Below are 27,111 nucleotides of genomic sequence, written 5' to 3'. Positions count from 1 at the left end.
TAATCATCCGTTTTCAACAGACTATGGAGATCAAAAACAACTGATGCAGAAGAAACCAGGCACACTGAATAATTCATGTGGTCGCTTTGCAGCACTTACCATATCATCTTTCACACCGAAGGTGTCCTTCTCTGGCAGATGATCTGTAATCTTGATCTCTGGACATGAAAAAAAACAAACCAAAAAAATCAGATCACATCAGAGAAATACAACTGTGGGTTGTATTTATTGTATCCATCAATAAAAACTGAAGTTAGAGTTTTTCTTTTTAGCCCATAATGTAAAAAAAAAACGTCAAATTAACCTTACCAACTCAAAAATAAATAACTGAGTAGCTGGTATCTTGCTTTCACTAAACAACTAAATTAAACTAAAACAATACATGCACAACTTAAAAAGATCTGTCCTGACGTAGAGACGTAGGAAGCTGTTCTTTTCTCACTTATAGAGTTATTTTATCTGGAACAGAATCTTTTTTTTTTTTACTTTTACAATCTGACACTCTAAAAAGCAGCTGCTGAGAAAAGTTTGACATTTTCAACTTGCACATTTAATACACTCAATGCTACATTTCTAATATACAATATGTAGAGCCTCTTTTGGGTGTTGTTTCATTCCATATCATGACTTTTTTTAAATAAACTTTCAAGTCCTCTGAGGAGAATTTCTGCACATTTCTCCCTGTCGAACTCACGATCTACAGCAGGTAAATCGCTGGACGGCTGTTTCTTCACAGCCGCTTTATTGCATTCCTGCTCCTCTCTCTCTTCCTGAGTGTCGGCCGTCTGGCCAATCAGGCCGGTAGAGGCCAGCTTCTCCTCGTCCGTGGCGTGATGAACCCGCTGAGTGATCTCCGGGGTCTGAACCACCACTTCGTCTTCCCCCTGGAAGTAATAGAGGGAGACGTTAACTTTATTACAGTCGAGTTTACTTTCTATGAATTTAATATCTGATCCCTAACTGCAGTGCTCTCCACTTTGTTGCCTCTCCTAGTGGAGATGTGTAAAAAAAGCCTTCAAATAAATATTTTTCCATGAAATTATTCAATATTTATTCTGTTAGAGGGAAAAAAGTACTTTAAATTAATGTAACTTTCTATTTGCACTCCATCTTCTTTTTTAAATTGATGGGCATCCAGAAAGGTTTAATTTGTAATTCATGACTTCAGGTTTCAGTCCTTTGGTCTTGACAGGTGACCTTAATTATCCAAAGCTCTCTTTAGCTGTAAATCTTCTTTCTCCAGGATGTGATATTGTTGAGGGCATGAGCGCACCAGGGTAATATTTGACTGCAGAGTGATAAGTCACAGCTCTGTCATCATGCCAAGACTGGACCGCAGCGCTGGAAGCACTGCTGATGCCTCACTCAACTTGCGTAACTCAGTGTGTGTGTGTGTGTGTAAAAGTATGCTGAGGTCAAGATGTTGCACAGCAGCTGAATAATGAACACTGCAGTGTTTCTACAGTAAGGTAAAACATTCCCAGTGAACCAACCAGATAGAAAAAAAAATAAAAAAATTACCTGACTACAAACATCGAGGACTAGCGACTCGCTTTCATCATATTTCTGGACTTTACAGGAATTCCTACAAAACAAGCACATGAGAATATATTAATTAGTTGTTGTTGTTTTTTTTATCCTTGAAAGGCTATTATTGTTCTTGTTTTCTATGGACATAAATATGAGATTTAGCAAGAGAAATGGAAAAATCGTGCTAAGAAATACAGCAAATTAGAAAGCTAAAGTATGCTGTGTGATGAGGATAAAAAACCTCGACGCCAACAATCAGTACAGACATAGACAGAACGTGCACCGATGAGAATGAGTGAAATCATGCCTTGATAGAGAGAGTACTTACAACAGAAAACAGAGAAACTTGACTTGCTCAGATGTCCTGAGGTCGATAAAAGTGGACGAACGAAAGCAAAGATTTTGGGGGATTGCGCGACACACAACACGAGGAAAGATGGAGGGTGAGGGGGATAAAGCAGGGAGGGTTTTGACAAGGGAGCCGTGGAAGATAAAGAAGGCCGAGAGACAAAGGAAGAGGGTCTGAGTGAGTAAAAGGTGTCAGCATGTTAGTTACTTAGCTGGCAGATTAAAGTTCAAGCATATGCAGCTAATCACCGCAGCTCTAAGCACATTACCAATCTATTTATGTCTCAGTTTATTAGTAGCTTGGTATGCAGAGTATTATCTGTGCCTTCAAAGTGTCTTTTGGTATGCATATCATTGTTAGCAGTGAATTAGTCCAAGGAAGAGCCAGATCAGACCTACACAAAGCCTTGAAATGGTGTTCATACTCCCTGAACTCATAAAATCCCTATGATAGTTATTGAAGTTTGTGGTGTGAGAAGGTTCAAGGGGTGTGAATACCTTTGCAAGGCGGTGTAAGAAAATGACCGAATATGAAGCTTGCTGGACTACGGCCTTGTAATATTTTGGCTTGTGAAAAAGGAGACTTACGCTGATGCTCTCTCTTTGTTTTTCTTTGGAATCTGCTTCACTTTCTTCTCCCCAGGGGTCTGCCTCGCCTTCTGTTTGCCTTGATCTTTTACCTTTGTCTCAGGTTGGGAGGTGCCGCTGGACAAATCCTCGTTGTTCAGGGAATTTGATGCTTTGAAAGGGTCTATGGAGTCGTCGAAGTTGTCTGGGTTGAAGCTGTACGAGCCCTTTGGCAGCACAGGAGAGCTGCTCACTTTGCTGTTGCTACCAAATGGATTGAAGTTCGGGTCGTCCCACTGGCTGGGGTCAAAGTTATGAGTTCCGGTTTTGGGAATAGGAACATCGTCCAGATTCAGAGGCGCAGAGGGGTCTGTTGTTACAGGTTCTGAAAGTGGTTCTGAAACGGGTTCGGAAACGGATTGGGGAAGCAATCCTGGTGCCGTTTCTAACGCCGGTTCAGGATGAGTCGCTTCTGGTGCTGGCTCGCAAGAAGTCTCTGAGTCTTTTGGTTTCTGCTTCTTTGCAGCAGTCTTGCTGGTTGTCCTTTTCCCTCCTAATTTCTTAGGAGGGGGCTTTCTGACCACTCCTTCACCCAGACCAAACTCCAGCACCACAGGCTTTGCCTCTAAAGACTGATCTATAATTTCTGAGTCTCCTTGAGCTTTTTCGGCAGACTCACAAGCAGATGAACTCCCAAGTGGTTCTAGCCTGGGGGAAGAGCTTGAACCACATGGTGGAGGAGAGTTCTGGATTTTGGATCCGCCGCTAGTGAAAGGGTTGAAGCTGTCGTCCAGTTGGTCGAGGTCAAAGTTGTACGTAGCCTTGGAAACTGGGAGTTCTTGTTCCTCATCCGTATGAGGAGGAGGACTTACTGGAGCCTTTATTTTGAGGGATGGAGGCTTGGACTTGTTGGTTTTTGTCTTCTGAGTAGGTTCTGCAAGGCTGGGGAGATCGCTGAGATGTTCCTCTAGATCAGCGACAGGTTTCTCCTCAGGAGGCTGTGAAGCACTTGATGCTGCAGGTTCACTGCTTGGTTCTGAGTCTAGCTCAGGGACCAACGTATGGTTTTGAACTGAAGGTTCATTGCTTGGACCAAAGTCTGGTTCTGGAATAAAAGCAGAATCTGGGACTGAAGTTTCCCTGACTGGAACAGAGTCTGATTCTGGCACAAAAGTAGTATCTGGAACTGGGGCCAGATCTGCAACTGGGTCTGCTTCGTGGAGGAAGTTTATCTCTTCAAGTGGCTCAGAAAGGAGAGCTGTGCTTTGAGTTTCTTCCTTCGGTGAGGCTGAATCAGGACCGGGAAAAGGATCCACATTTTCTGAGGGCTGCTCCGCTTGATCTTGGTCTTGATTTTGCACATTTATTTCGAGCTGGTCTCCCACAGGGACTGCAGGCTCATCCTGACCCATGCTGTGGCCCAGTGCAGTTTCTGGATCCCTGACAGGAACAGACACTATCAGGTTCTCCTCCTGCTCCAAATCTGAAGAAGAAACAAAACCAAAAAATAAAAAATAAAAAAATTATTTTACAGAACTATCATACATTAAGAGTTGACATGTTGCTAAAGAATTTCTGCCATCACATGTGGACGATATCTGATTGGTTGACTGAAAGCAGGTTACTCACCAGCCAACTGTTCTAGTTGCTGCTGTTGCCATGGTGATTTCTTACTATGAGTGCCACGCCATAAAAGCAAAAGTAACGCAATCGAAACACAAAACAAAGCAGACCTTCGCTTATCTTGTGTTAGATCTTGCAGAAAAATAACAGAGCTGTCTGAATGCTAGCTCCAGGGAACATTTTGACATTGCAGCATATTTCAGCATGCCTGTCATTATCATCATCATTGCTCTGTTCATACAACACCATGTTGCCAAGAGACGAGCAGAGCCTGCTCTGCTTTAACCAGCTTTATGCGTTTCAAGAGTTGACACCCTAACGTAATTCCAGACACATGTGCATTCCCTTACATACTCGAATAATCAGTAACACAGTACTGTGAAAAAGTATTTGCCCCCTTTGTCACAACTACCTTTCAAATAAGTAAACATGTTAGATCAGATAAAGCAGTTTTCATTTTCTAATTTTTTTTTAATATTGGAAAAATCTATCCAACCCAACCTGGCATTATGTGAAAAAGTAATTTGCGCCCTAACCTTCATAACTGATTGTGCCACTCTTTAGCTAAAACAAGTGGCATCAAGTGTTTGTGATACCTGGCAAAGAGTATTTTTCAATCACATGAGAGAGAGAGCGAGCGAGATGTTGAACCCCTCTGTAGGATGGTTTCAGTTCAGCCTCATCAAGCATAAATGATCAGTGATCCCACAGCATATCCATCCAATTTATGTCTGGACTTTGACTACATCACTCCAAGACCTTCTTCATTTCAAACACTCAGAATTGTACTTGCTGGTGTAATCTGGATCATTGTTTTGCTGCATAACCCGAAGTGAGCTTGAGTGTGATGAGCCGACCTTCCAGGTCCTGAAGCAGCAAAGCAGCCCCAGTTAATCACACTAGCAAAACAATTCTTGACTGGTGCGTTGTTTTTCTGAAATTCTGTGTAAATCTCTGGAAAAAAATCCTCTTTTTTCAGAGTTTTTTCAAAAACATAATTAAAAACAAAAAAGCAGCTAAGAAAAAACTAATGCTGTTCAAGGGTCCCCAGAAGGTAAATTCAGCTCATTACAAGAAAATCTCCAGAAATTAGTCATATCCCACCAGTCTTAATAATAAGGTTGCTAAAGCAATTTATTTTCTTCTTTCTGATTTGATACCTCACCTTTAGAAAATGTTGCTGGTGCTGTTTTACAGGAAGGTTTTAGTTCTTCCGAACCAGCGGCGGCCTCACACACAATGCAACAAACCCTCTAAACAAACCTAAAAACACGCTCCGACATGCTACGTTACGTCGCTGTGACCTCTGTCAGTGTCCAGCACAAAGCAGAGCTAACCAAAGCTCGGAGCTTTTGTTCAACCTGTTGAATTCTGGAGCAAAGGTCATTCCCACACTCCTCCACAGGCCCCTCCTCTTAGTGAATCAAACGACAGAGACAGAGCATCAGACGCGATCACGCCCAAAAACTATCCACAATAAAAACTGTGTGCATTCCAGCTTAAATACCAGGTACACGGGAGGCCGCTCACTGCCTGCTCAGGTGTTAAATAACCTTGTTTACCTTTAGCAAACACTACGTGGAATCTCTATAATACAATAGGACACATCAATATTTACACAAAGTCACATTTAGAAAAATATGAATTCTTAAAAAAACAAACAAAAAAAATGTATCTCTTGCTAGATTTTTGAAATAACTGACATCATGCAGCCATAGCGTCATCAGTTAAGACGCACGTCTCATTTGCGACCAAAAGTTAGGATTTTTCATGAACCGCAGCATTTTTTCTTTTGTTTAAGATGATGTCACGCCTGAATAGTTAGTGGAACATCAAATGACTCTTGTTTCCATGGCAACCTTGAGAATAAAAGGAATAGTGCCCAAAGTATTTGAACATGCACTTCCCTTAGATTGCTGAGATTTAATAAGAACCTCCAGGTTTCCTGAAGAGTCACAAATGCTGCTGCTCTTCCCCTCCCGTTTTTGTTTTCTTTTTCCTCTCCTTCTGCCTGTCGTTGCTCTGCAGCGGCCTCACCTGCTTTGCCTGCATCGGTGTTATTGTTCTCCAGCTCTCCCGGGACGGGCGGAGGGGCGCGGACGGGAGTCGCTGCTTCAGGGGTGTCAAAGTGACCCTCAGAGTCCGAGCTGCAGCACGTGAAGACATGAGAGAAAGCAGAAAAACTATTACATAACTCCAGAGCAATGATCACATTACAAACGCAGAGAGTCAGCGGGTGTGATGCATCTTCTCCTCAAACAAAAATAGCTGTAATATTACTGTTATTATGCAAGAATTTATCATAAAAACACACTTAAAGCTTTAAAAGCAAAAATCCTTGGATTTGTGGCTATTATGTAATCAGTTAACATATGCATTTTTGTGAAGCTTTGCATTATCTTGCAAAACCCATTGTGCTTGTAAAAAACATACAAAAATAAAACCTCAAACTTATTACCCTTTTATTTGATGCACCAAACTGACCTATTTGATGCACCAAACTGACCTATATTGAGCTTAACTTCGCACTTCGTCGTTGCAGAAACATTGTAACACTATCTAATCTGAAACTACAGGAGGAAGAGTAACCAAAGCCAAAGTAACGCATACATAAAGGAAGAGGAAGTACATGCAGGACAGCCTACTATTTCCTGTCACACTCTAAGAACAATACAGTTTATAACACGAGAAACGCAGAAGAAAACATAAAACGTGCAGCCTTTTAAGATATATGGGCCATTCTTGACTATAACAATTTACAGGGCAGATTAAATCAGACATATCTCTGTGATGTAATCACTCTAGAAAGCCCCCGAAGGTCAGTATATTGGCTGATACTGTATCAGTGCAGGAATGGAAAGGTGGAAGTCTTCTGAAAGTAGTCGTCGTGTTTGTATCGTGGTGGAACAGAGGCAGAAATAATGTCAACACCGTGGACACGAGGCACACACACTGATGATTTCAGCACGTGCTTGCAGGTTTTGAGTGAATGCTGCGTGAATTAGGGTTGGTGTTATGAAGCAAAAGAAAGACAGACAGGGACAATTTAAAGCACAGACCCAACAGAGACACGCCAGCACTTCACAAAACGTCTCCACCAGAATGTCACTAAAATTCAGTCTCCCAATCCAGTAGGTTAGAGGCACATGGACAGAAGTCCCCCCTCCTCCTTCAGCGCAGGCGACGTGAACCACTCTGCCTGGAGTCTCAGGGCTTCAGCACAACACTTGCCTGCTGCCTTGAGATCTCTCCTCCTCTTCTTCCTCTTCTTCCTCTTCTCTCCTTCCCCACTGCTCCCTCTCCTCGTTGGCCTCCTGCCCTTCTTCTCCATCCTCCTCTCCCCCTCGCACCGCCGTCCACGTCCATTTGGCCCATGACACCGGAGACAGCCAAGACATCGCTCCTTATTCGACGAAGTTCCCCAGCCTCCAGCTGACTCACCAGTAACCAGGGCTTGGCTTCCAGTACACCTTTCACTCTCTTCCTCAGATTTCCACTGCTCTCACATCTCTCCATGAGTTCCCAGATTCACATGAAGAGAAGGAGACATCTCTCTCCCTTTTATTTTTAACCCTGCTTTTCCGTCTTCGCCTGTTAGTAATTTCCAGTCACGCTGACACGTCCCTCCGTGGCAGAATACCTCAGCTCTGATCAGCTGGTTTCTCAAATGCTTTGCCGACTCTCTCTCCTCCTCCTCCGAACCTCCTCCATCCTCCCCGCTCCACCTCGGAACAGCTCATAGGCAAAAACTGCAGTGGGGGTGGAGGAAGTGAGCTGTAAGCCTTAAAAACTCATGGCTGCTTTGATGACTTCCCCTGTGGTTGACGAATGGTATGTCCCTGTCAGCCCGCTCTTCTACTCTAAACTAGAAAAAAAAAGGGCCACAAAACAAATACAGAGGGAGGAGTAGGAGGTAGAGGAGGAGCTGAACTCTTGGGGCTCTGTGTTTTATAGTCCAGAGAGAGGTTAGGAATGTGGGGGCTGGATCTTAAAGACTTATTAGTCTCCCCCCTCCTCCCTCAGGCTCTTCAGCAGCAGCTAACCGTTTCCTCCACGCTGCGGCAGGAAGGCATGCATGACTCGGGGAACCAGTTTTGTTGGACAGCCTCAGGAGAACTACCTTGCTGGGTTCAATCTGTCAGAGGAAACACTAAACCACTAAGCAGAGCACCGCCACACAAGTAATTACACGGTGGCATGTTGATAAGTAAAATGCTTGGGAATATTTGAGGAGCGAGTCAGAAACAAAGCAAAAAAAAGGTTTTTTGATGCGGGGAACGGAAGCATGTTTTTAAACCACTACATCTCACAAATAAAACTATGTAGAAGCACAGGTTTAAGCTATTTTTAGACTTCAAAGCTTCCCGTCACTCATGGTTTGAGAAGATTTGAGAAGAAAACTGATTTTTTTTCTTTCTTTTTTCTGCTATTTGTAGGACAAACAGCAGACAGTCTCTCTCTGCCTTTAGATGTTTTCAAACAAATATCTTCAGACTCCCACTTTTTACATCACATAAACAAGTTTATACATCTAAAAATTAGAGTTTATTTTCACCCAGAATCTAAACTTTCTAAACCCTAACTTTTTAAGTTTACATACATTTTTAATTATTATTATTTTTGAATAGCATTGACTTCAAACTTTATGACATTTTCGTGAATTCCTAAAAATAGTCTGCAAGATTTTTGATTCATTCCTAAAAAAACACAAATCTACAAAACCTCATTATTTTGGCATTTAGCAAATAGAAATTTTCAGGACAATTGATAATCCTAATTGTTCTGAAAAAATGTAGTCAATTTTAATGTTTTGCAGTAATATTGCGTCTTTTAATAGAGTGTGTGTGTGTAAACATTTTTTTTTTCTGTAAATGAAAACAAATCCCATGAATTATGATATTGGTCCTGACTAAATTACACAATTCTTCAGAAAGTAATAACAAAATACTTTCCAGAGTCAAGATGTGAATGATCAAGAAGCCACAACAATGGCAAAGTCTATGAAAGGCTAAATTTGTGTTCACAGATGGTCTTGTTGTGAATTACCAGTCTTTTTCACACTCTCAAGAGTTTTGCGATGTGTCTTAATTTTATTACTCCCCTCATAGAAACCTTTTTGTGCTTTACTCTCCAGGGCCAGATATTTTTGCCGTGCAGCAGCGGAGCGAGCAAACTCTCTGAAATTCCACGAAGGAGCAAAGACACATAACCTCAGTCAGACTCAGAGTTTCCACATTATACCAGAAAGGGAGGAGTTTCTGTTCTACCCACTTATTTTTGCGATCTACGCTGGGCTTGTGGTTGGAGCGAACAGGGACAGCGCACGCATTGACTGCAGGATCTCTAAAAGGATTTTTCTGAGGGAACAGCAAACAATTTCCGTCTTGAATATTAAACCGTTATTTTAAGACAAAAAAAAGAAAATTAATTAATCAGCAATTAAACATCACTGGGCAGCAGACCAGACGATTCTTTGAGGCCGCTCTCCCACCACCAACACAAGCCTCAGAGCTCCTGCCAAGAGGTATGACGCTCCACCAGAATCCAAACACAACCCAAAAGAGCTCAGATTTCAATCACAGCAGGGAGGAACCCTGCAGGCGTTTTCAAGAAAACAGCAAGTCCCTTAAATACGACGTAAAACAAACTTGCCGAATCCTATTCAGACTTTAGCGTAAAAGTGACCAATGACCAAAATCTGTTTAGTCTGTGGGTCGTTTCCGATTTAACTCGCTATAACAAATATCTGCAAAAGACGTAACTGATAAAAGGGAAACATTTTTGGTTTTTACTTTAGGTATACTGCAACCCTTTATATATATTTTCTCTCTATAAACAGAGCAAGAGACAATAGAGAAGCCACGTGATTATGTAACGGTCCTTCCTGCCGGCCTAAGATCAGTCTGCATAGCTTGGCCTTGGCTATGTCCTGTAAATCTATGTGACAGAACCAGGCGTTCCAGGAAATTATTGAATGTACAAACAAAGGAGCAGAAAGGTCAGAGGAGGAAGAACTGTCAAGTGGAGGAGGAAGACGGGGAGCAGAGGGACAGATCCAACCAGAGGGAGAGATACAGATGAGAACGAGGAATAAGGGAGAGGAACAGCGACGGGCTCACAAATCAGCTTGAGTCAGCATAATGAAATATACACTTCTGCCTTGGGAAGAATCTAATACTGTATTTGAGTTTTAAGTGGCACCAGCTGAAAATGTAAAGAACTATTTTTAACAAGCTGGAAAACTGCTAACAGATGTTTGCTATCGCATTATTTTTCTGCTCCTCTGGTGAAAAAGAAACCGAGGCGTTGGTACTTTGGTACTTTTTTTTTTTTTACATGACTTCTGGAAATTATTATTTCCAGATTTCATGGGCTGTGATAACATCTAGTGGTCAATGTCTGTCACTGACATCTAGTGGTCAATGTCTGTCACTGAAATCCAAAACTGGACTTCCTTAAAATGTTTTCCAGTGCTGAAACTAAAAAACTAGCAATGTTACCTCCATGTAGTACTTGAGTTCAGGGATGTTTATCCTTGAATGAAAGGCCCACTGAGTGATAACCTCCTTCTGGGCTCAATAGAATTTGGGGCAGATTAAAGACTTCATAAACCAATACCATGTTTGCAGAGAATATATCATCAGCACAGAATAATTCAGTACAGTTTTAACTTGTTTAACTTTCCATTATCAATTTCCCTGTTGCAAGACAAACATTAAATGTTTCATGATCTAAAAAGGATCTTTCTCAGTACAGTCCACAGCTTAGGAGTCTAGATAGTTGATATTTTAGAATCAGCAAGTCAAATGCCAACTTTTAGCGTCATTAGTGTCTCCAGCATCGATGGGGCTAACGGTCAGCATGATGACGAGAAGGCCTTTCAGCCTCAAAGACTTTGTGCTCGTCATCGACAAACTGTGAAAATACCAGAACAAACAAACAAAAAGCTGGTCAGCAATTTTAAGAAGGGTTTGATTTATGTGTCGTCAGTAAAGGCTTTCCATTAATTATTGAGAAAAACAAAATGTGTAGGGCACCAAAACAGTTTCTAGTACAGAGACCCCGCATCATATCAAATTGACCCTGTTCCTCAGTCTCTCTCTCTCTTTTCATCATTATACTTATTTATTGGTCTTTTTTTGTCCTCTGAAGGTGTTGTTTTGTGGTTTTAGTCTTCTAAAGTAAACCATGACAAGTTGATAAAGCAGCTTTCTCAACTATTTTTTTATTGTGTCATGGTACTGACTAGTAGTTTCTACTTGATATCAGTAAAATTCCACGTTTTAACCATAACTATCCAATTAGCACATTACATATAGATCAGATACAGGCAGTAAATGGGCCAAAGAATTTAACGTCAGAAGATTGTAACAAACTACATAGTGGCTACAAGTAATTTTCACGTACAGGAGCAGTTCTAGTAAAAAAAAAATGTAGACTCTCCCTACAGTTATATTAGTAAATTAGCAAATGTGTTTTTCTTAGATAAAAGTACTATATTAAAATAACCTTTAAGCAGGTATTAAACATATTTTTCATTAACCCCACAGTTGTGTTTTAAAACAGTGTTTTATTGGTCTGATATTTTAATTCTAAATTTCTTTTAATTTTTTTAAATTACATTTTCTTTAGCCGTGACAGGTGAAAATCACCAGGCTTTAAAACGTCAGGCTGTATAATTAACATGTATAATGTGCTTCACTGAGTTGTTGAAATGAATAAAGTTTTCAATTACCCAATATGATACAATTTTCTGTAAACCTATTTGAAACCCAGTTAAGACCAACTGGTTGGTTTGATGAGATTCTATTTGGTCAACCAAACTGAGTCCAATACATGAGGCTCACTGAGAGCTCGGGCCCATTTAGTACTCACCAATGCTGAGCAAAATCCATATAAGACTCAGAGGCAGCCATGTTTTCCCCCATATAACTCTAAAGTTGACTCTGAAAATAAAACTCACACTTGACAACCAAAAAAAACATGTATTTAACTGCAGATAAGACAAACGTTTAAATGCTAACTTACCGCTCCATTTAGTGGACAGAATTCGAAGGCCAACAAACAACAGTGAGCATTTCACGGCTTTGATGCAGGGACTAACCGCGGTCGCCGCCAGGTGGCGACAACAGGGTTTACAACTGGCGCCAGACCTCGAAGAAGAATCACTTCCGCCGTGAGTTAATGGCGGTTGCGAGCAGGGTGGACTGTAAACATTTCAGCTGTCTTAACTGTAACTGTCTAATTGTCCTCAAAACATGTACTGGGCTGTTGTGTCCAACACGCTTGGAAGTTACAAGATGTTTATGTTCAACTTTTCAGGTCGCCGCGTTGAGGACGAAATCGCCTACCGCTCGGAGAAAACAAAGCAAACGGTAAGAAAGAAACATGGAGTCCGGCTGTATTTAATTGATTGATGTCTGGACCGTTTATTATCCAAGTAGTGGGTTATTATCAGAAAGGGTCGGTGGATTTAGATTCCGTTTTGCGAGTATCTCAGTTAAGAACGCGTTGTTCCCGCTGCAGCTTTCGCTGTCGTGGTTCCAGTTTTCCGAATGGAGGAGGAAGAAGAAGCGAGGGGAGAGGGAGACTCGGAGTGTGAGGTGGCTGAGCTCCGTCTGAGAGTTGAGTCATTGAAACAGGAGCTGAAGGAGTGCCGAGCCGAGCTCACCAAGTTACAGAAGCAGCTGAGCCACTCCGAAAGGCTGCAGAAGAGCACCGAGAGCTACAACGAAGACCTGAGGAAGCAGGTCAGCTATTCAAACCCGCCTTGCAAAAGTATTCACACCTCTCACCTTTTCCACATTTTGTCACAAACCTCTGCGGATTTCATTCGGGTCTTGCGTGATACACAAATAGTACAGAGTTGTAAAGTGGAAGAAAAATAGTTTTCAGATTTTCCTACAAGAGCAGATTTGAAAAGTGTGCATTTGCGCTGGCTCATTTGCTCTGATGAATCTTCATAAATCGAGTACAGGCCAGGGACCAATTTGTGGAGAACTTGAATTAGTGACATGTTGGTCATCCAGCGTTTCTCAATTCCGGTCCTCACGCCTCCCTGCCCTGCATGTTTTAGGTGTTTCCCTTCTGCCACACACCTGAATTGAATATTTTGGTGATAAACAGGTTTCTGCAGTACTTGATGGTCATGCAATCGTTTGAATCAGCTGTTCTGGAATAGAGGCACATCTAAAACATGCAGAGCAGGGGCACCTGAGGACTGGAATTGAGAAGCTTACGCCAAGTAGAGTACACGCAAAACGAATGAAACTTAATGCTACACATTACCTAAAGCACCCCATGTCCATTTTCAGATTTTTTTTTTAAATTCAAACAATAAGTCTAATTTCTGTTACTTTATATTTTTGATCTACTTTGTGTTAGTTAATATAAATTTGAAATGAGATGGAGTTTGTATTGTAAAAATTCCCAAAATGTGGAGATTTTAAGAGATAAAAATAATTTTACAAGCAACGTTCTAAAAAAAAATTTTAGTCCACGCTCATGATGCCAGGAAATATTGTTGAGCTTAAAGCAAAGCTTAATATAATGTTAAACTGGGTTGATTATGTTAGATGAAAGTCTTTGCTATTGTTTTTTTGTGCGACTCCAGGTTGACCAGCTCAGTGCAGAGATTCATGAGCGAAAGAAGAAAGAGAAAGACAGAATCAGCTGTGAAACTCAAACAGAAGAATATGTGTGGACAGAAACTGGTGCGTATGCGTATCATCACAACCGGAACATGTAAATAAATTTAGTTAACATCACAAATAACGTTCAGGATCCCCCCCCCCCCTTAGATTACTACAATTACTACTATGGAGGCTACTGTCCTGAGGGGGCAGATTCCCAGGAAGGTCTGGACCTGACGACAGCAGCAGCAGCTGAGGGTGTTACTGATCCCAGTACGGCGACGGCAGCTGTGGATGTAACTGATTACAGTACGGCGGTAGACGCATCGACAACGAATGAAGCAACGGCCCCAGATGCGTCCGCTTCAGCAGAGAGCAGCGAAGTAGCTCCAGCAGAGGTTTGCTTTTCTATGAGTGGATTCAAAATAATAAAAACGTAGCGTTTTTAAGTCCGTTGTAGTTGGCTTAAAATCTGAGTTGGCCCTGATACATTCATTCATAATAATGTCTGCTTCAGGGAGGTGATGCGGGCTCCATAGCTGACATGCTGAGGGCCACAGCTGAAGAAGCCATGACGCAGACCGGCTTCGTCTTCGATGAGACGTCCGGCATGTATTACGATCACAGCACGGGCTTCTACTACGACTCGGTTTGTTGGTTTTCTTTGAGATTGCTCGTTTGGTTGAGTGCCAGATTAAGTGTTCGTTGCTCATTTATATTGCAAACTTTCTTCTTTTCCCTCCAGGTCAGTCAGTTGTATTATGACGCCAACACAGGCATATACTACTACTACGACGCAGAAAGCGGACGGTATCAGTTTCACTCCAGGATCGAGGTGCCTGCTGCGCAGAGCTCTGCCGAGCATTCCCAAGAGACTCACGTTCCCGACAAGAAATGGAGAAAGTTCCCAAAAGCAGTCAAGAAAGCATCTCATCAGGATGAGGGGGTAAGTAACGACGAGGTGCAGCGCATCGTTACTTTGAAGTGTTTGGCGGCTGGCGGCTGGCTTTTTAAAGTTGCCGTTCCCCTTCATTCCTCTTGACGTTTCTGGGTCTCAGTCTTTAAAAATGTTTGCTGATTGTGTTTGTGATGATGCGGGATAGTTGACTGAAAGACTATTCTTCTGACCTAGGTTCAAGATGTGACTAACTCTTTGGCTAAAATGAGGATTTGCTCTTACTGGAAAACTCCCTCCTACAGAGGTATAACTTTAGTTTTACACTACAGAATAATGAAGTACGGTGACATGCTTTAGTGATGTGAACAAATAATATAATAAATTTTTTTAAAATTTTTTATTTTGCAGTAGTATAATCTCACTCTAAACAACAGAGAAAAATGAGACATTTACTTTTAGTAGCTGCATTTAGAAAAAAAAATCCCAGATTATGTGATGACCTCTGCTTTGACACCTCTGCTGTGTCAAATCAGCAAAGGACGATGTAAATATGGGTTGTAGTATGAAAATAGAAAGGGTCACTTGTTTTTCTCCTCGGATTCTGGGTAGAGTTTATATCTGGGTCTTGAGACGGCCATTGAGGGAGGTTGGTTTTTCTTTCTGGTCAAACATTTTTATTAATTTGGCCACTTGTTTTAATTATTTTTCTATTGGAAAACCCATTTTTGGATTTGTGGTTGAGATAGCCAAATATTTTAATAAAAATTTCCAGATTTTTTTTTTAAGATCTCATGATGATATTGTTACAAGATTTCCTACTCCATAGCATTACCAATCCTCTGCCATACTTGGTTCATCATTTGTTCCACACTAGACCGTGTGTTGCAGAAAAGCTCAATCTTCGTCCCACCTGACCAAAGCACAGAGAGTTCCAGTGCAGTACTTTGTGATGAAAGGGATAAAAGCTTTTTTGTTGTTGTTTGTTTTCTTGCCTGCCTCCCAAACAACTAGTCGACATGAGCATCACATCTGATGGTTGCTGTGTAGATTTGGTGGCTGCAAGACAACACTTTTGTTCCGGCAATGTAAATATGGGTCGTCCAGCGCAGCGGCCAGCAGCTAAACGAACTGGGCTTCCGTGTCACGTCATATTCGTACCCCAGAGAAACAAAAAATAAATCGTTATGATGAAATGTTCCTTGAATCCGTCATCATCATAAAACAAAATGTATAATTTAAGAAAAAAAGATTCAGTTACATTAATTTGAAAAAGAGTTTTAGGAGTACCAGGTTTTCTTTTCATTCCATAGATTTACAAAGTAAAAGGTTGGATTTCTTAACATTTTTCTGTGTGATTATGATATTACTATAATATGAATTAATTTTAAAGCACTTATCTTTACCAGGGGTCAGGAATTATTATTCTTTTTATTTTTTATTTCTCCATTTAGTCAGAGATTTTCTGTAAATACAGCTTTTTTTTTTACTGCCACTGCACCAGCCAGATGCTCATCTCGTTACCAAGGGAACAAAATATGCTAGTCTATAGTTGACGTAGTAAACCTCCCTTTGCAAATCTTGATGCATATTAAAACCTTTTTTTGTAATTCCTGACATAATTTGGGAAGCATTGTGATGAATTGACTTTAAAGACTGAGACTCAGAAATGATCATGTGACTGAGATTTGGGATCGACGGTAAAAAGTCAGCTGGCCTGCTGCCGTTCAGCACGGTAATCTCACTGCTGACTGTCTGGTGGCAGGAACACAAACCGGACGAGGCAAACCCAGAAACGGAAGAAACCGAATCCCGAAAACTGCACCGGAGGTCTCGCAGTCCAGACTTATCCAAGAGTAAAAGAGATTCTTCAAAACACGGGAAAGAGCGGGACAAATCGCCATCGCGGAGAAGGCGGCTGAAGAACGGCTCGCACCACGAGGAGAAGAGCAGCTCAAGAAAGAAGAGGAAGAAATCTAAGTCAGAAAAGCATGAAAAGAGGAAGAAGAAGAAGAGGAAGAGGAGCCCGGTTCAGAGTGAGGAGTCGGAGGGCAACAGCGAACCAGAGGAGGGCGAGATCACAGAGTCTGAAAAGGAAGATCTGGAATCCGCCTCGTCGCCTTCATCGTGTTCCAGCCCCAAACATTCCAGGGAAAGTCCTGAGTCAGAAATGGAGGTGCAGAGCCAAGAAGGTGAGAGGAGAAAACTCCCCAACATTTGAGAAGCGAGGTGTGCAGATCTCTCAAAGCTTGGTTCTGGGATGGTTCGTTAAATCTGTACATAACATCAAGTCAGATCTCCCAATCAGTGATTTGATTGCCATGAAACTTTTTGTAATTCTCTGTTCTGCCGCTAACCCGGCCGGTTTGTTTCGTTCCTTCCAGTTAACAACTTCTGGCCCCCCTGTGTGAGAGTGACCGTGGTCAGGTCTCCGGCGCTGCAGGTGGGAACTCTGTTCATCATCACAGCCGACTCTCCGGCCACATTCGGCAGGTTGGTTCTCTTCTTCTCAGCTGTTTATGCGCAGCGCTGGCAAAAGTATTCATGCAATCATATCACACAAATCTCTATGTGCTTTATTGGGATTTCATGTGTTAAACCAAAACAGAGTTCTGAATAATAACGCCACTTAAAACTAACACAATTTTTGCCATTTTATTTTCAAATACAAATTGGAGTTACTGTGTTTCCCGTTTGCAATCCTAACGTAATTTTTTTATTTTTTTTTATCAATTCACTAATTTGTACTTCTTTATGTTAACCTACAAATAAACTCTGTAGGTTCCTTTAAATTTGTGGGTCTAACATAAGAAAATGTGGTGTTAAATCCTTTATAAAATGACACTCCTGCTTTTTGAAACCATTTATGTTAATTGATTAACTGAGCAAAAATCAATCTTCTACTTTTTGTGTTTCTTTGCAGGGAAAAAGACATGAACCATGCAGTTCGACTACCAGAAATGGGAGTCAGCAAGGTAAAAACTCCCTGCTTTGCTTTTTCTGCAGGAGTCTTAACTATTCCCACGTTTTCCCTGCAGCGTCTCTAAACGTTGCACGTTTGGTTCCAGTTCCATGCGGAGGTGTACTTTGACCAGGAACAGCAAAGCTACATGCTGGTGGACCAGGGGAGCCAAAACGGGACGGTCATTAACGGAAACCGCATACTGCAGGTCGGCACTTCGTCTCGGTGCGTCGAATAAGAAGCGAAACCTTCCAGTTGAACTCTGGTGTCCACTTGCAGCCCAAAACCAAGTCGGAGCCTCATGCACTCATGCACGGGGATGAGGTCAAGATGGGAGAGACCGTGCTGTCGTTCCACATCCACTCAGGCACCGACACCTGTGACGGCTGTGAACCCGGACAAGTCATGGCTCACATCAGCAAGCACAGGAGGGAGGAGAGCGCCGGTGAGATAACAAATCCACTGGGGGGGGGAAAGCGGACATTTGTACAAGTTGTTTAAAAGCATCTGATGTTGGCGTTCTCCTTGTTGCTTCTAGAAGCTCCTGGCCTCAGCAAAGAAGACAAAGAATCCCTGAGACAGAAAGAGCTGAAGCAAATGAAGGCCAAATATGGACTACAAGTGAGTGTTTAGGTGACCTGCAGCTGGATTTAGGGTTAAAATGTACATCGAGGTTTTTTTTTTTTTTTTGTTTACACGGTTGGTCATCTGTTCAATATAGAGCAACGAGGAGACCAAAGCCCTGAGGAACCCCAAGTACAGGGACAGAGCAGAGTCTCGCCGGCAGAATGTGGGCAGCGAAGGCGTTTTCCAACGGGACGATGCACCCGCTTCTGTACACGAGTAAGTCTGAAAAAATCTGGATCAGTGTGGAAGAGAAAAACGGCATGGAAAAATTATTGACTTCATGTCTGATTTCATTCCTTTTTGTACCATTTAGGAGGTCCTTCTTTCCTTCCTTCCTTCCTTTCTTGCAGGTTCTGTACGCAAAGCCTGGTCACTAGAATTATCTGCCATAATTTGACTGAATTGTAGTGTTTTTAAGAGGAGGGGAACTGAGAACACTGAAGTTTTTACACGGATAATGCACTGGAACCCTGTATGTTGCTCATATGTTATTGCTTTCTATCCTTTTAAGGGAGATCAGTGAAGTCAACAAGGGGCGGAAGATGCTGGAAAAAATGGGCTGGAAAAAAGGAGAGGGGCTGGGAAAAGAGGGACGTGGGATGAAAGATCCGGTGAGTTCATCTTTTGTTAGCCAAACATCTACCAATGACATGTCCAGAGACTGGAATTTTTGTTTTTGTTTCTCTTTTGGTGAAATTCTGAAAATGTGATTTTCAGACAGAACTGATAAAAGGTTTGACACATAAAACAGGATAATCTTCTGATTTCTGTGTTTCCCATTGAACGCTGCTACCTATGAGCTGCAGCATATCCCCCCCCCCCCTTGTTTATGTAATGCAAGCCATTCAGACCTCCAAAAGCCGATATCAGCATCATCCATAAGGAGCCTGATTGGTGCAGCTCACATGTTTTAATGTGTTCCAAAGCCTGACGGTCTGTCGTCGTCGTTTTCACAGATCGAACTGAAAATCCGGAAGTCGCAGTCTGGCCTGGGAACGGGCAGCGTCATGTCAGTGGACGACGTTTCCGCAACCAGATCCAAGTCCCATAAGAACTGGGAGAAAGCCCGCGAGCGGTTCGCCGACTCCTGCCAGCCCGACCCGCCGCCAGCCCAGAAAAGTAACGCTTGGGTCAGATCAGAGGAGGCGGAGGACTCGCAAACCAGTTTGGAAACGGGCAACCAGAGTTAGGGGAGTGACTTGCACCTGAACTCTGTTGTTTTAAAGTGGAGGAGAGGAGGGAGTTTCATCACTTCAACAGAAAACATGTTTGAGTTGAAGCTTGAGGAACTCCTGATTAACAACTTGCTGTTTTGTTTCCTCCTCTAGGTATAAACGGGTTTTAGTCCGAGTGCTGTGCATCAGCCCAATTTGTAAAACCTCCGCTATGTTTTTTCTTTTCTTTTTTTTTGTTTTTCCTCTGCATGGAAACCCTGTTCAGACAAACTAAGAACAGGAGTTCAAGCTGAGACGCCTCAAGCAAATATTGACACAGTCGAGTTATATTTCTCACAGTGAGATCATACTGTAACAAGACAACTGAGTCTATTCTAATGGCAAAAACAACAGATAAACATGTGATAAAAAAACTCCTTTTTAAAAAAAACAAAACAAATCTGACTCAGTCCACTTTTTTTTCCTCTTTTCTTGTTAAATATGATAAGATCTATTTGTGACCGGTCTACCAAAACACGTGCATCCACATTCTTCTAAGTCCACAGAAGCAAACATTTCACAGCCGGTCTAAATGTGACCTTATCTGTTCTCTGAGGGTGTGTGGAAATTTGCATCAATACTTGAACAGAGGTCAGCGTCACACCAAAATGCAAAGCAAGACACCAGCTGCACAGTTAGCGTCGCAGCTTTTGCTTTGTAATGTTTAGTCAGGGCTTCTAATCATTACACATCTTCAGGAAGGTGTAGCTTTGCAGAAGGAGAAAAGCTTCTCAGAGGCGTAAAAACGGGTCGACTCACGTTATGTTCTTTACGACGTTCCGAAAACTCGTTCGCCGGGTGCTCCTCTTCCGATCCTGACTTTGCGTCCCACCCATCTTAAATCTCCAACCGCAGGACGGCCGCCACCCGAGCGTCCCCTCAGCTGCTGGGCATGTTCTGCTCTGTGACAGTTCAGCAGGTGACAGCAGGGCGCTGCTGTCAGAGTCCTCCTCCTCTCCTTACAGGTGAGCCCTCCCTCCTTGAGAAAGTCTCCTCCTTCAGCTTAACTGCACTTACTTGGATATATTGCGGCGGAATAAAAGAGGGAGGGATCGGCTCCGAGTTGCCCTGCTGTTCTGAGTAGAACCCCTCAGCCATAAACAGATATTAGTCATGAGATAAGGTGGGATGTGGCTTTACTAGTTCCTGACTTTAAAGAAGCACGAAGAAGGGAGCACAGGAGGTTTTATTCTTGATAGCATACCAAAAAAGAAAAAAATCATTCAGTGCCGTTTGATCTTGCTCTCACGTCATTTACTTAAGGATTTTTCCAGATCTAACCTGCCATATAGTTTATTTGTTTGTTTAGCAATACATTTCCTCATGGAGAAAACGCTAAAATCCTGAGGCAACAGAGTTTCTTTTGAAAGAACTGCCACAAACAAGCACAAACACGCTCTGTGTTCAGGATTACCATGAGCTGGAGCTCAAACAGTTTTACGGTTATCTGACGTCAACTTTTTACACAACTCTAAACTGCACTCCAGTGAATTATTTAGGCTTATTTCCTCTTATTATTTAAACACTTACTTGTAAGATATATTTTGTTGTTTCTGGTGGGCAATGTGCTTTTTGACTTTGAAAATAAAACTATATGTGAAAACCATAAAATAAAAAAATATAAATTTTTTTAATTTTATTTTTATACATATTTGTTAAAACTGCTATTGTCAGCATAATATCAGACAGATGAATTGTTTAAAAAATTGTGCTCTTATTGCAACCTAAATGAAACACTTCAGGTCAAAAACAACCAATCACAGCTAGGAGGAAGGTCTTAGTGCTGTCAATCAAACTCATGTACGCACCGCTCAATGTGCTAATGGAGAAGAAACGACTCACTGTTACATGAAACCACTGATGAAAGCACCATCAATGCCGGCCACGCTAACTAGCCTGAGTATTCATGGCAAGCTCTGTTGTAGCAGAAAGCGAGTGGGAGAGTGAGCAGCCAATACACATTATTGATTGGCAGCACTAATACCCTCTTCCTGACTGTTTATGAAAAGGGAGTAGGACCACCGGGAGAAGGCATAGGAAATGTTTTATTTTGTTTAGTTTTTTTTTCTTTTTTACAAATTATCTCATAATATGTAGTCACCACTTAGTGACAGTTTTGACAAATTTATTAAAAACATTTTCATAAGTTATTTACTGCAGCTTTTAAATTAATCCGTGGTTTTAGGAAGAGTAGTATAAACTAACCATGGATGCATGTTGTCCACCTGAAGCAAAAGAAAAAAACGTAACTATTTCACCCTAAAAAGTGGCAAAGCTTCTGAATTTTAAGAATCATTCATTGTTACCAGTGTTTAAGAACTTAGTGTTTCAAGTTCAGTGCTTCTGTCAGACTGCCATCTATGCAGATTTGAAGATTTGTTTTCCTAATTTAAGCCGGTTGGCCAACACAAGAGTCCAGTGGAAAGACTTATTTGCAAGTACAATCAACACACACACACACACACACACACAGAAGAACAACTTTTGAATACTTTTCCACTGTTCTGACCACAGTTCTGCTAAGGGTTAAAGGTAAACAAAAAGGAAATGCTGCCAGTTTCTCAAGTCATTACAATGAATAGACAGTGTTGATGTGCAGTCAAGATTGCTTTATGTCCGCCGTCACTGTCACAAAACAGCTGTGTAGCTTTATTTTTAACCAGCATTGGATAATGAAGACCGGAGAGTCTATGAATGATGCATGTTTCAGGTATTTGTTTCACGGTTAAAATCTGGTTTGTAATCTTGAGATTTTGAGTTCAGATGAAAAGAGAGGAATGTGTGTTTTCGCCACCCGGATTATCTCACACACGGCTGTCGGCTCATCACACACTGATGTTAATTACAAATCTGTGTCGGCAGATATCAAGAAATGACAGTCCATAAAAAAATAAAAAAAACATATTACACTAACAAATAACTAAGTAACCATTTGAAAACAAGACTTAAACATCAGAATGTTTATTTCCTTTGAATATTCCCATTAGATATTCAAAAGGGACAACACTTCATACGATCATATTTTTCGCAAGATATTTCACACTTATCATCTTACATTTTAGTCTGTTCTTATACAGTAAAAAATGTTTTAAAATTTATTTTTCTGACAATAGCAAAGTGATTTCTTTGCTATTTTAAAATGTTGTAGTACACAGGGAAGCCATTCCGAGTTGATGAAAATCTAGATGGAGCTACATGCAGGGCAGTGACCTTTTGAAGCAGATATTCTGGTCTATTACATAAAATACTAATAAAATAAATTATCGTTAGTGGTTGAACCCAGGGCTGGATTTACATAATGTGGTCCCCTTCCCACTAAAGTAAAATTATTTTTGCAAAAGCAAAATACAGTACATAAACAGGTAAAACTATACATAATTTAATATACCAACTGATGACGTTCCTTTGCTAGTAGCTTCACGTTGTTTCCCCTACACCTTAAAAAATACTCTGTCAAAATGTTCAAATACTTGAGTATTGTTTATATAAAAATCCCAGAATATTATTACAACTCACCTGATATAACTCTTATATGAAGTACAATGCAAAACATGAATTCATTAAAAAATAAAAATCTGTGGGGCACCCCCCAAAACTTGAGACCCTGGGCTACTGCCCCTTTAAGCCCCTTCTAAAGTCTGATCCAGGTTGCAATGTGATAAAATATCGAAAAGGGTTTGGATACTTTTGCCACTTATAAAACAGACATAAACAGCCATAAGCTGTGTAAAAAATCAAGGGATGTAAAGTAAAAAAAAAAAATGGAATCGTTTTACTTTCCACTAATGCATGCAGTATTTCTGCAGCCCGGAAATTGCAAAATGTGTCTTCCAGATCAGGAGGAAACAAAGGACCTCGTTGGCCTGAAAAGAGTAAATCGCCACAATGAGTTCCTGATCAAGAGGCAGAAAATATCCATTCATCACACTTTGATTTCATTTTATCCGGACCGTGACCGTCTGCCGTCATCTGCAGCCCCCCCCCCCCCTGGTAAACGCGGGTCCGTTGAGAGGCATGAGAGCAGAAGTGAAAAGTCTGAGAAACAGTCCTGTGTTGACTCAATCCGCCCCCGACCCCTCCGCCTCCTACTTCCGCCTCGGCTCTCCCTGTCCGGCTACGGCTGCACATCTGAACTCACTTCAAATCACAGCACAGCGTTGCTGCCAACAACTCAACATTTATTTAGAAACCAGACTGCAGCTCAAACAAGGCTAACTAAATGTGCACGTTTGGGAAGAAGGCATCAGGAAGTGGGCCTTTAAACAAATCGTGCACAGCTAACTTTATGGGAAAGAGGAAATGAGCTGCATTCCAAACACATTCCTGAATGAAAATATACATATAAAAAAAATTATATTTTGACAGACCTTCATCAAAATGTCTGTCATTTTGATGAATGGATTTGAAGTACATGATTTTGGGGGGGTTGGATAGGTTGTGAAATCCAAAAGCTCATTATGCAGTCTAAGGGCTGTCACATGGCTTGTGTCAGTGAGGTTACTCCCTCCATCAAACGCAGCCGAATCCAGGCCCAAATTCCTCCGCTCCGAACAGAATGGAAATTCCACCACAGCTACTGCTTCCTCCCTGGACTGGTGAGTCATTGAAAGCCGCTGCGGAGAGTCGGCCCTTTTTCCTGCTCCCAGTCTGAGTCTCAGGGTGTGTCTGCCTGTGACCTCATCTCCACAGGAAAATTACAATCCACAAACTTCAGCAGCAACAGGCACGGAGCCTCCGCAGTTTTGCTTTCCACAGAACAACAAGCCGGGCAAAGTTTACAGAGAAGCATCCCGGCTGGATGTTGAGTCCCACGCTCGGGTCATCCAACCTGTCTCCCAAAACCCTGATTTCTGTCAGAAATGCTTCCAGATCCTTCTGTTTCTTTCTTTAAAAAAAAAAAGAAAAAAAAAGCAAGAGAGTGTTCACAGTTCACATCCAAAGGACTGCATACTGCTGGCCTGACCAGGGAGCGGGGAATTATAGATTTGTGAAAAGAGCCTTTGTTGTCAAAATACAATACGTCTCGCGTGGCGGCACAACCTTTAAACCAGACGCAGCAAAGTCAGCAGATAACTCACTTTACAGAAGCAAAAACACAACACACACCACTTCATGCATATGGTCAGACTCACCTCACTTGTCTGAGGTTGTGACAGATCGACCGGGATGAAGATCTACTGGGTGGAAGAAAGAGGATTCCCTGTTCAAACGGCCGGTGGTGCTGCTGCTGGTGGTGGAGTCGGCGCTCTCAGTGAGAAAACTCCTGCTCTCTCTCTCTCTCTGTGTGTGTGTGTGACGGAGCCCTGTGTCCATGTGGCTGGATGGGAAAAGGGAAATAAACTTTCTGGGCAGAGCGCCAACAACAGAGTGGGTTTTAAAGAAACAGGCCATATAAGGTCGAATGACACGGCTGATCTAGAGCATTACACGCACCACACACACATGTACTCTGAAAAGCCAGTGAATACGGTGCAATGTGGTCTGTGAGAATACTTTTCAAATCTTTTATTACCATTACACGATAAAGCTCTCTGATTCATTGTTTTGTTTGCTATTCGTATAAAAATAAAACCTTTTTAAAATGATAGAAACATACTTTTTGTAACCTGTATTTAGAAAACTTGATAAATTATTTTGTTCTAAAGGTGACTGTGGACACTTTAATTTGAAGGAAGCAGAGCAAAAATGTCTCTTTGGAATATAAAAAGTTGCTGACCTTTGACCTAGAGCGAAAGTCTGCCTAATATCGGGTTTTCTTATATTTCACGGAAGCAGAAACATTGCGGTAGCCCATTAAACATGATCAATGAGCAGGTTCATTTCTTCCCTACATTAAGCAGCGGAACAAAAAAAACATATTGGATGAAATCAAGCTTTAAAAAGCAATGCAGGCGGTTTTCACTTCTGCAACAAAATGCAGGAATGAAAACATCAAGGTGGTGTCTCCCTCTAGTGGCTTTTCTTTTCACTTTTTCTTTTATGCCTTGATGAGAAGGCAACCAGACACCAAACCTCGACTACATATACGATGGACATTTGTTTATATGGCTACCTTTGCCTCCAACTTTCTAACAATCATGTAAAAAAAAAAAAGCAAAAATATAGCTATATATAAACTACAGATGTAACAAGAAGTTTTTAAAAAAAAAAGCATTTAGGTCTTTTTTCTTTCAAAATGAGCATGCTCAGGGAATCAATTATCACTTTCCCTCCACTTCCCAGTTAGACTTGTCTTACTGTGTGTTGGTCTATCACAATAATCCATGATAAAATACGCCATTGTTTGTGACAAAACGTATAACAATTAAAATGGTCTGAAAACCGTTACAGGTCTGGCATGTTAAAGGCTTCCTACTGGCACACTAGCAAGGATTTCTGTTCCTTTGAAAGAGAAACAGGCCCACAGCCTCACAGATCCTCCACCCTGCTTAACAGTCAGTACAAGGAGACCCAGAGATGCCAGGCTTTGCTTAACTGCTCTAATGATAAGCTTGATTTTGTTTTATATCCCATCAGAATGCGCAGCGCCAAATAAACTTGTTTCAGTTGTCTACATTTTCTACTTGTTGCCATTGTTAGAGCTCATCCAGAAAGTTTTTGATGCTATAGCCTCATTATAAAATGGATTAATTTCTGTTTTCATGTAAAATGCTGTGCCAAGTATCCCATGATGACAACGTCTCTTCATGACTTCACCTCAGAGGAGACGAGGAGCTTCATGTGCGACCTCATCAGCGGTTAAAACCACAAGGCTAATGCGTAGTGCTTTAGTCTTTTCCTTTTACTGTTCCCTTCTTAACTATTTTCACAGTTTTGCTCTGAACAGGTTTGATTTGATCAGTTATGCCGCTTCCCCCAATCCCATTTTACTGGCCCTGTAACCTGGCAACAAGCAGCTGGCTAATACGCAGCCACAGGCTTTTTTTTTTTTTCTTTCTCATTTCTAGGGAGCTACATAATAAAGAGACACTGTGGATGAAGTAGGCACAGGCAATCTCTATACCATATCACTGTATGGTTTCAGGCGACGCTTTGAATAGGAAAACTGGGTTCTTTTTCTCTAATGGATCCAATTCTCTTCTTCCTACCAAGAACCACAAAAAGTGATTGATAGCAGGTTCTTTCCGTCTTTTCTTCACGGCCTCTATATCCCGATAGATGGGCAGCTATAAAGCCAACGGTGAGTTCAGTGCCTTTAACTGAGAGAGACACTTACAAAGCTGCAATAAGTAATCTAGGGGCCACTTAGGGACAACAAAAACAGAGTGAGAACATTTATCTCTCATCACCTTTAGCGCTGATGATAAAAGGAACAGCCGCCTGCTCTGACAACAAATGAGATGGAGGTGAAAAAACATTTGTGGGCTGAGCTACACACTGCAGTGCTGTAAGGTCTGAGGAGCTGCAGATCCTCAGAGTTTCATAACACACAGCTACAGCCCTCATACTGTCACTTTTACCTGGGTTTCATAGAAGTAGCTTTTTTCCAAAAGTTTATAAAAGTTGCAGCTATGAGAACAAAATTATGCTCCACACATTTATATAAAGAAACTGTTTAAGTGAACAGGCTGGCATAAAGACAGCATCTAATGGTTGCTATGGAGACGTTGTGAATCCGAGACGCCCAGTAACTTTCCTGATCACAGTCTGTGGCGACAGAAAAAAGGGTTCTCCACCAGCCTAGTGGCAAAAATTTTTTTTAAAAATCCAGCT

The 27,111-nt window shown here is 41.6% G+C and overlaps 2 protein-coding genes across 9 annotated transcripts in view; one reads left to right on the top strand and one right to left on the bottom strand.

The window, feature by feature from the left end:
* The window catches only part of tacc1 (transforming, acidic coiled-coil containing protein 1), a 38,657-nt gene extending 13,804 nt beyond the window's left edge, over positions 1–24,853 (bottom strand). Inside the window, exons 1-8 of one of the 6 annotated variants that reach the window (XM_017304818.2) lie at positions 12,097–12,232; positions 11,944–12,014; positions 6,106–6,215; positions 2,467–3,928; positions 1,859–1,894; positions 1,522–1,585; positions 695–884; positions 100–158 (exon numbers count right to left, since the gene is read on the bottom strand). In XM_017304818.2, the coding sequence (XP_017160307.2) occupies positions 100–158; positions 695–884; positions 1,522–1,585; positions 1,859–1,894; positions 2,467–3,928; positions 6,106–6,215; positions 11,944–11,996 (1,974 nt within the window). In that variant the 5' untranslated portion in view covers positions 11,997–12,014; positions 12,097–12,232. Of the gene's footprint in view, positions 1–99; positions 159–694; positions 885–1,521; positions 1,586–1,858; positions 1,895–2,466; positions 3,929–6,105; positions 6,216–7,299; positions 7,765–11,943; positions 12,015–12,096; positions 12,233–20,157; positions 20,425–24,530 lie in introns of those variants that run through there. The other 5 variants (XM_081607301.1, XM_081607299.1, XM_017304819.2 and 2 more) reach the window with 5 other exon arrangements.
* On the top strand, positions 9,574–19,803 carry aggf1 (angiogenic factor with G patch and FHA domains 1). 3 transcript variants are annotated; one of them, XM_081607302.1, is made up of 16 exons: positions 9,574–9,592; positions 12,391–12,443; positions 12,595–12,818; positions 13,682–13,781; positions 13,869–14,098; positions 14,218–14,349; positions 14,446–14,646; positions 16,361–16,787; positions 16,980–17,088; positions 17,519–17,570; positions 17,664–17,765; positions 17,837–18,002; positions 18,096–18,178; positions 18,279–18,400; positions 18,696–18,795; positions 19,141–19,803. In XM_081607302.1, exons 3-16 carry the CDS (start codon positions 12,624–12,626, stop codon positions 19,372–19,374), a joined length of 2,253 nt encoding a protein of 750 aa, XP_081463428.1. In that variant the 5' UTR covers positions 9,574–9,592; positions 12,391–12,443; positions 12,595–12,623; the 3' UTR covers positions 19,375–19,803. The 3 variants fall into 3 exon arrangements, with proteins under 3 accessions (XP_081463428.1, XP_008407628.1, XP_008407629.1); XM_008409406.3 differs by lacking the exon at positions 9,574–9,592 and adding an exon at positions 12,211–12,301; XM_008409407.3 differs by lacking the exons at positions 9,574–9,592; positions 16,361–16,787 and adding exons at positions 12,216–12,301; positions 14,833–14,902.
* Positions 24,854–27,111: the final 2,258 nt, after the last annotated feature.

This window comes from Poecilia reticulata, chromosome 5 (assembly GCF_904066995.2).
Source record: "Poecilia reticulata chromosome 5, P_reticulata-male-v2, whole genome shotgun sequence".
NCBI lineage: Eukaryota > Metazoa > Chordata > Actinopteri > Cyprinodontiformes > Poeciliidae > Poecilia > Poecilia reticulata.
Note: the sequence above shows the minus strand (reverse complement) of the source record. Positions and strands in the feature narration are given on the sequence as shown.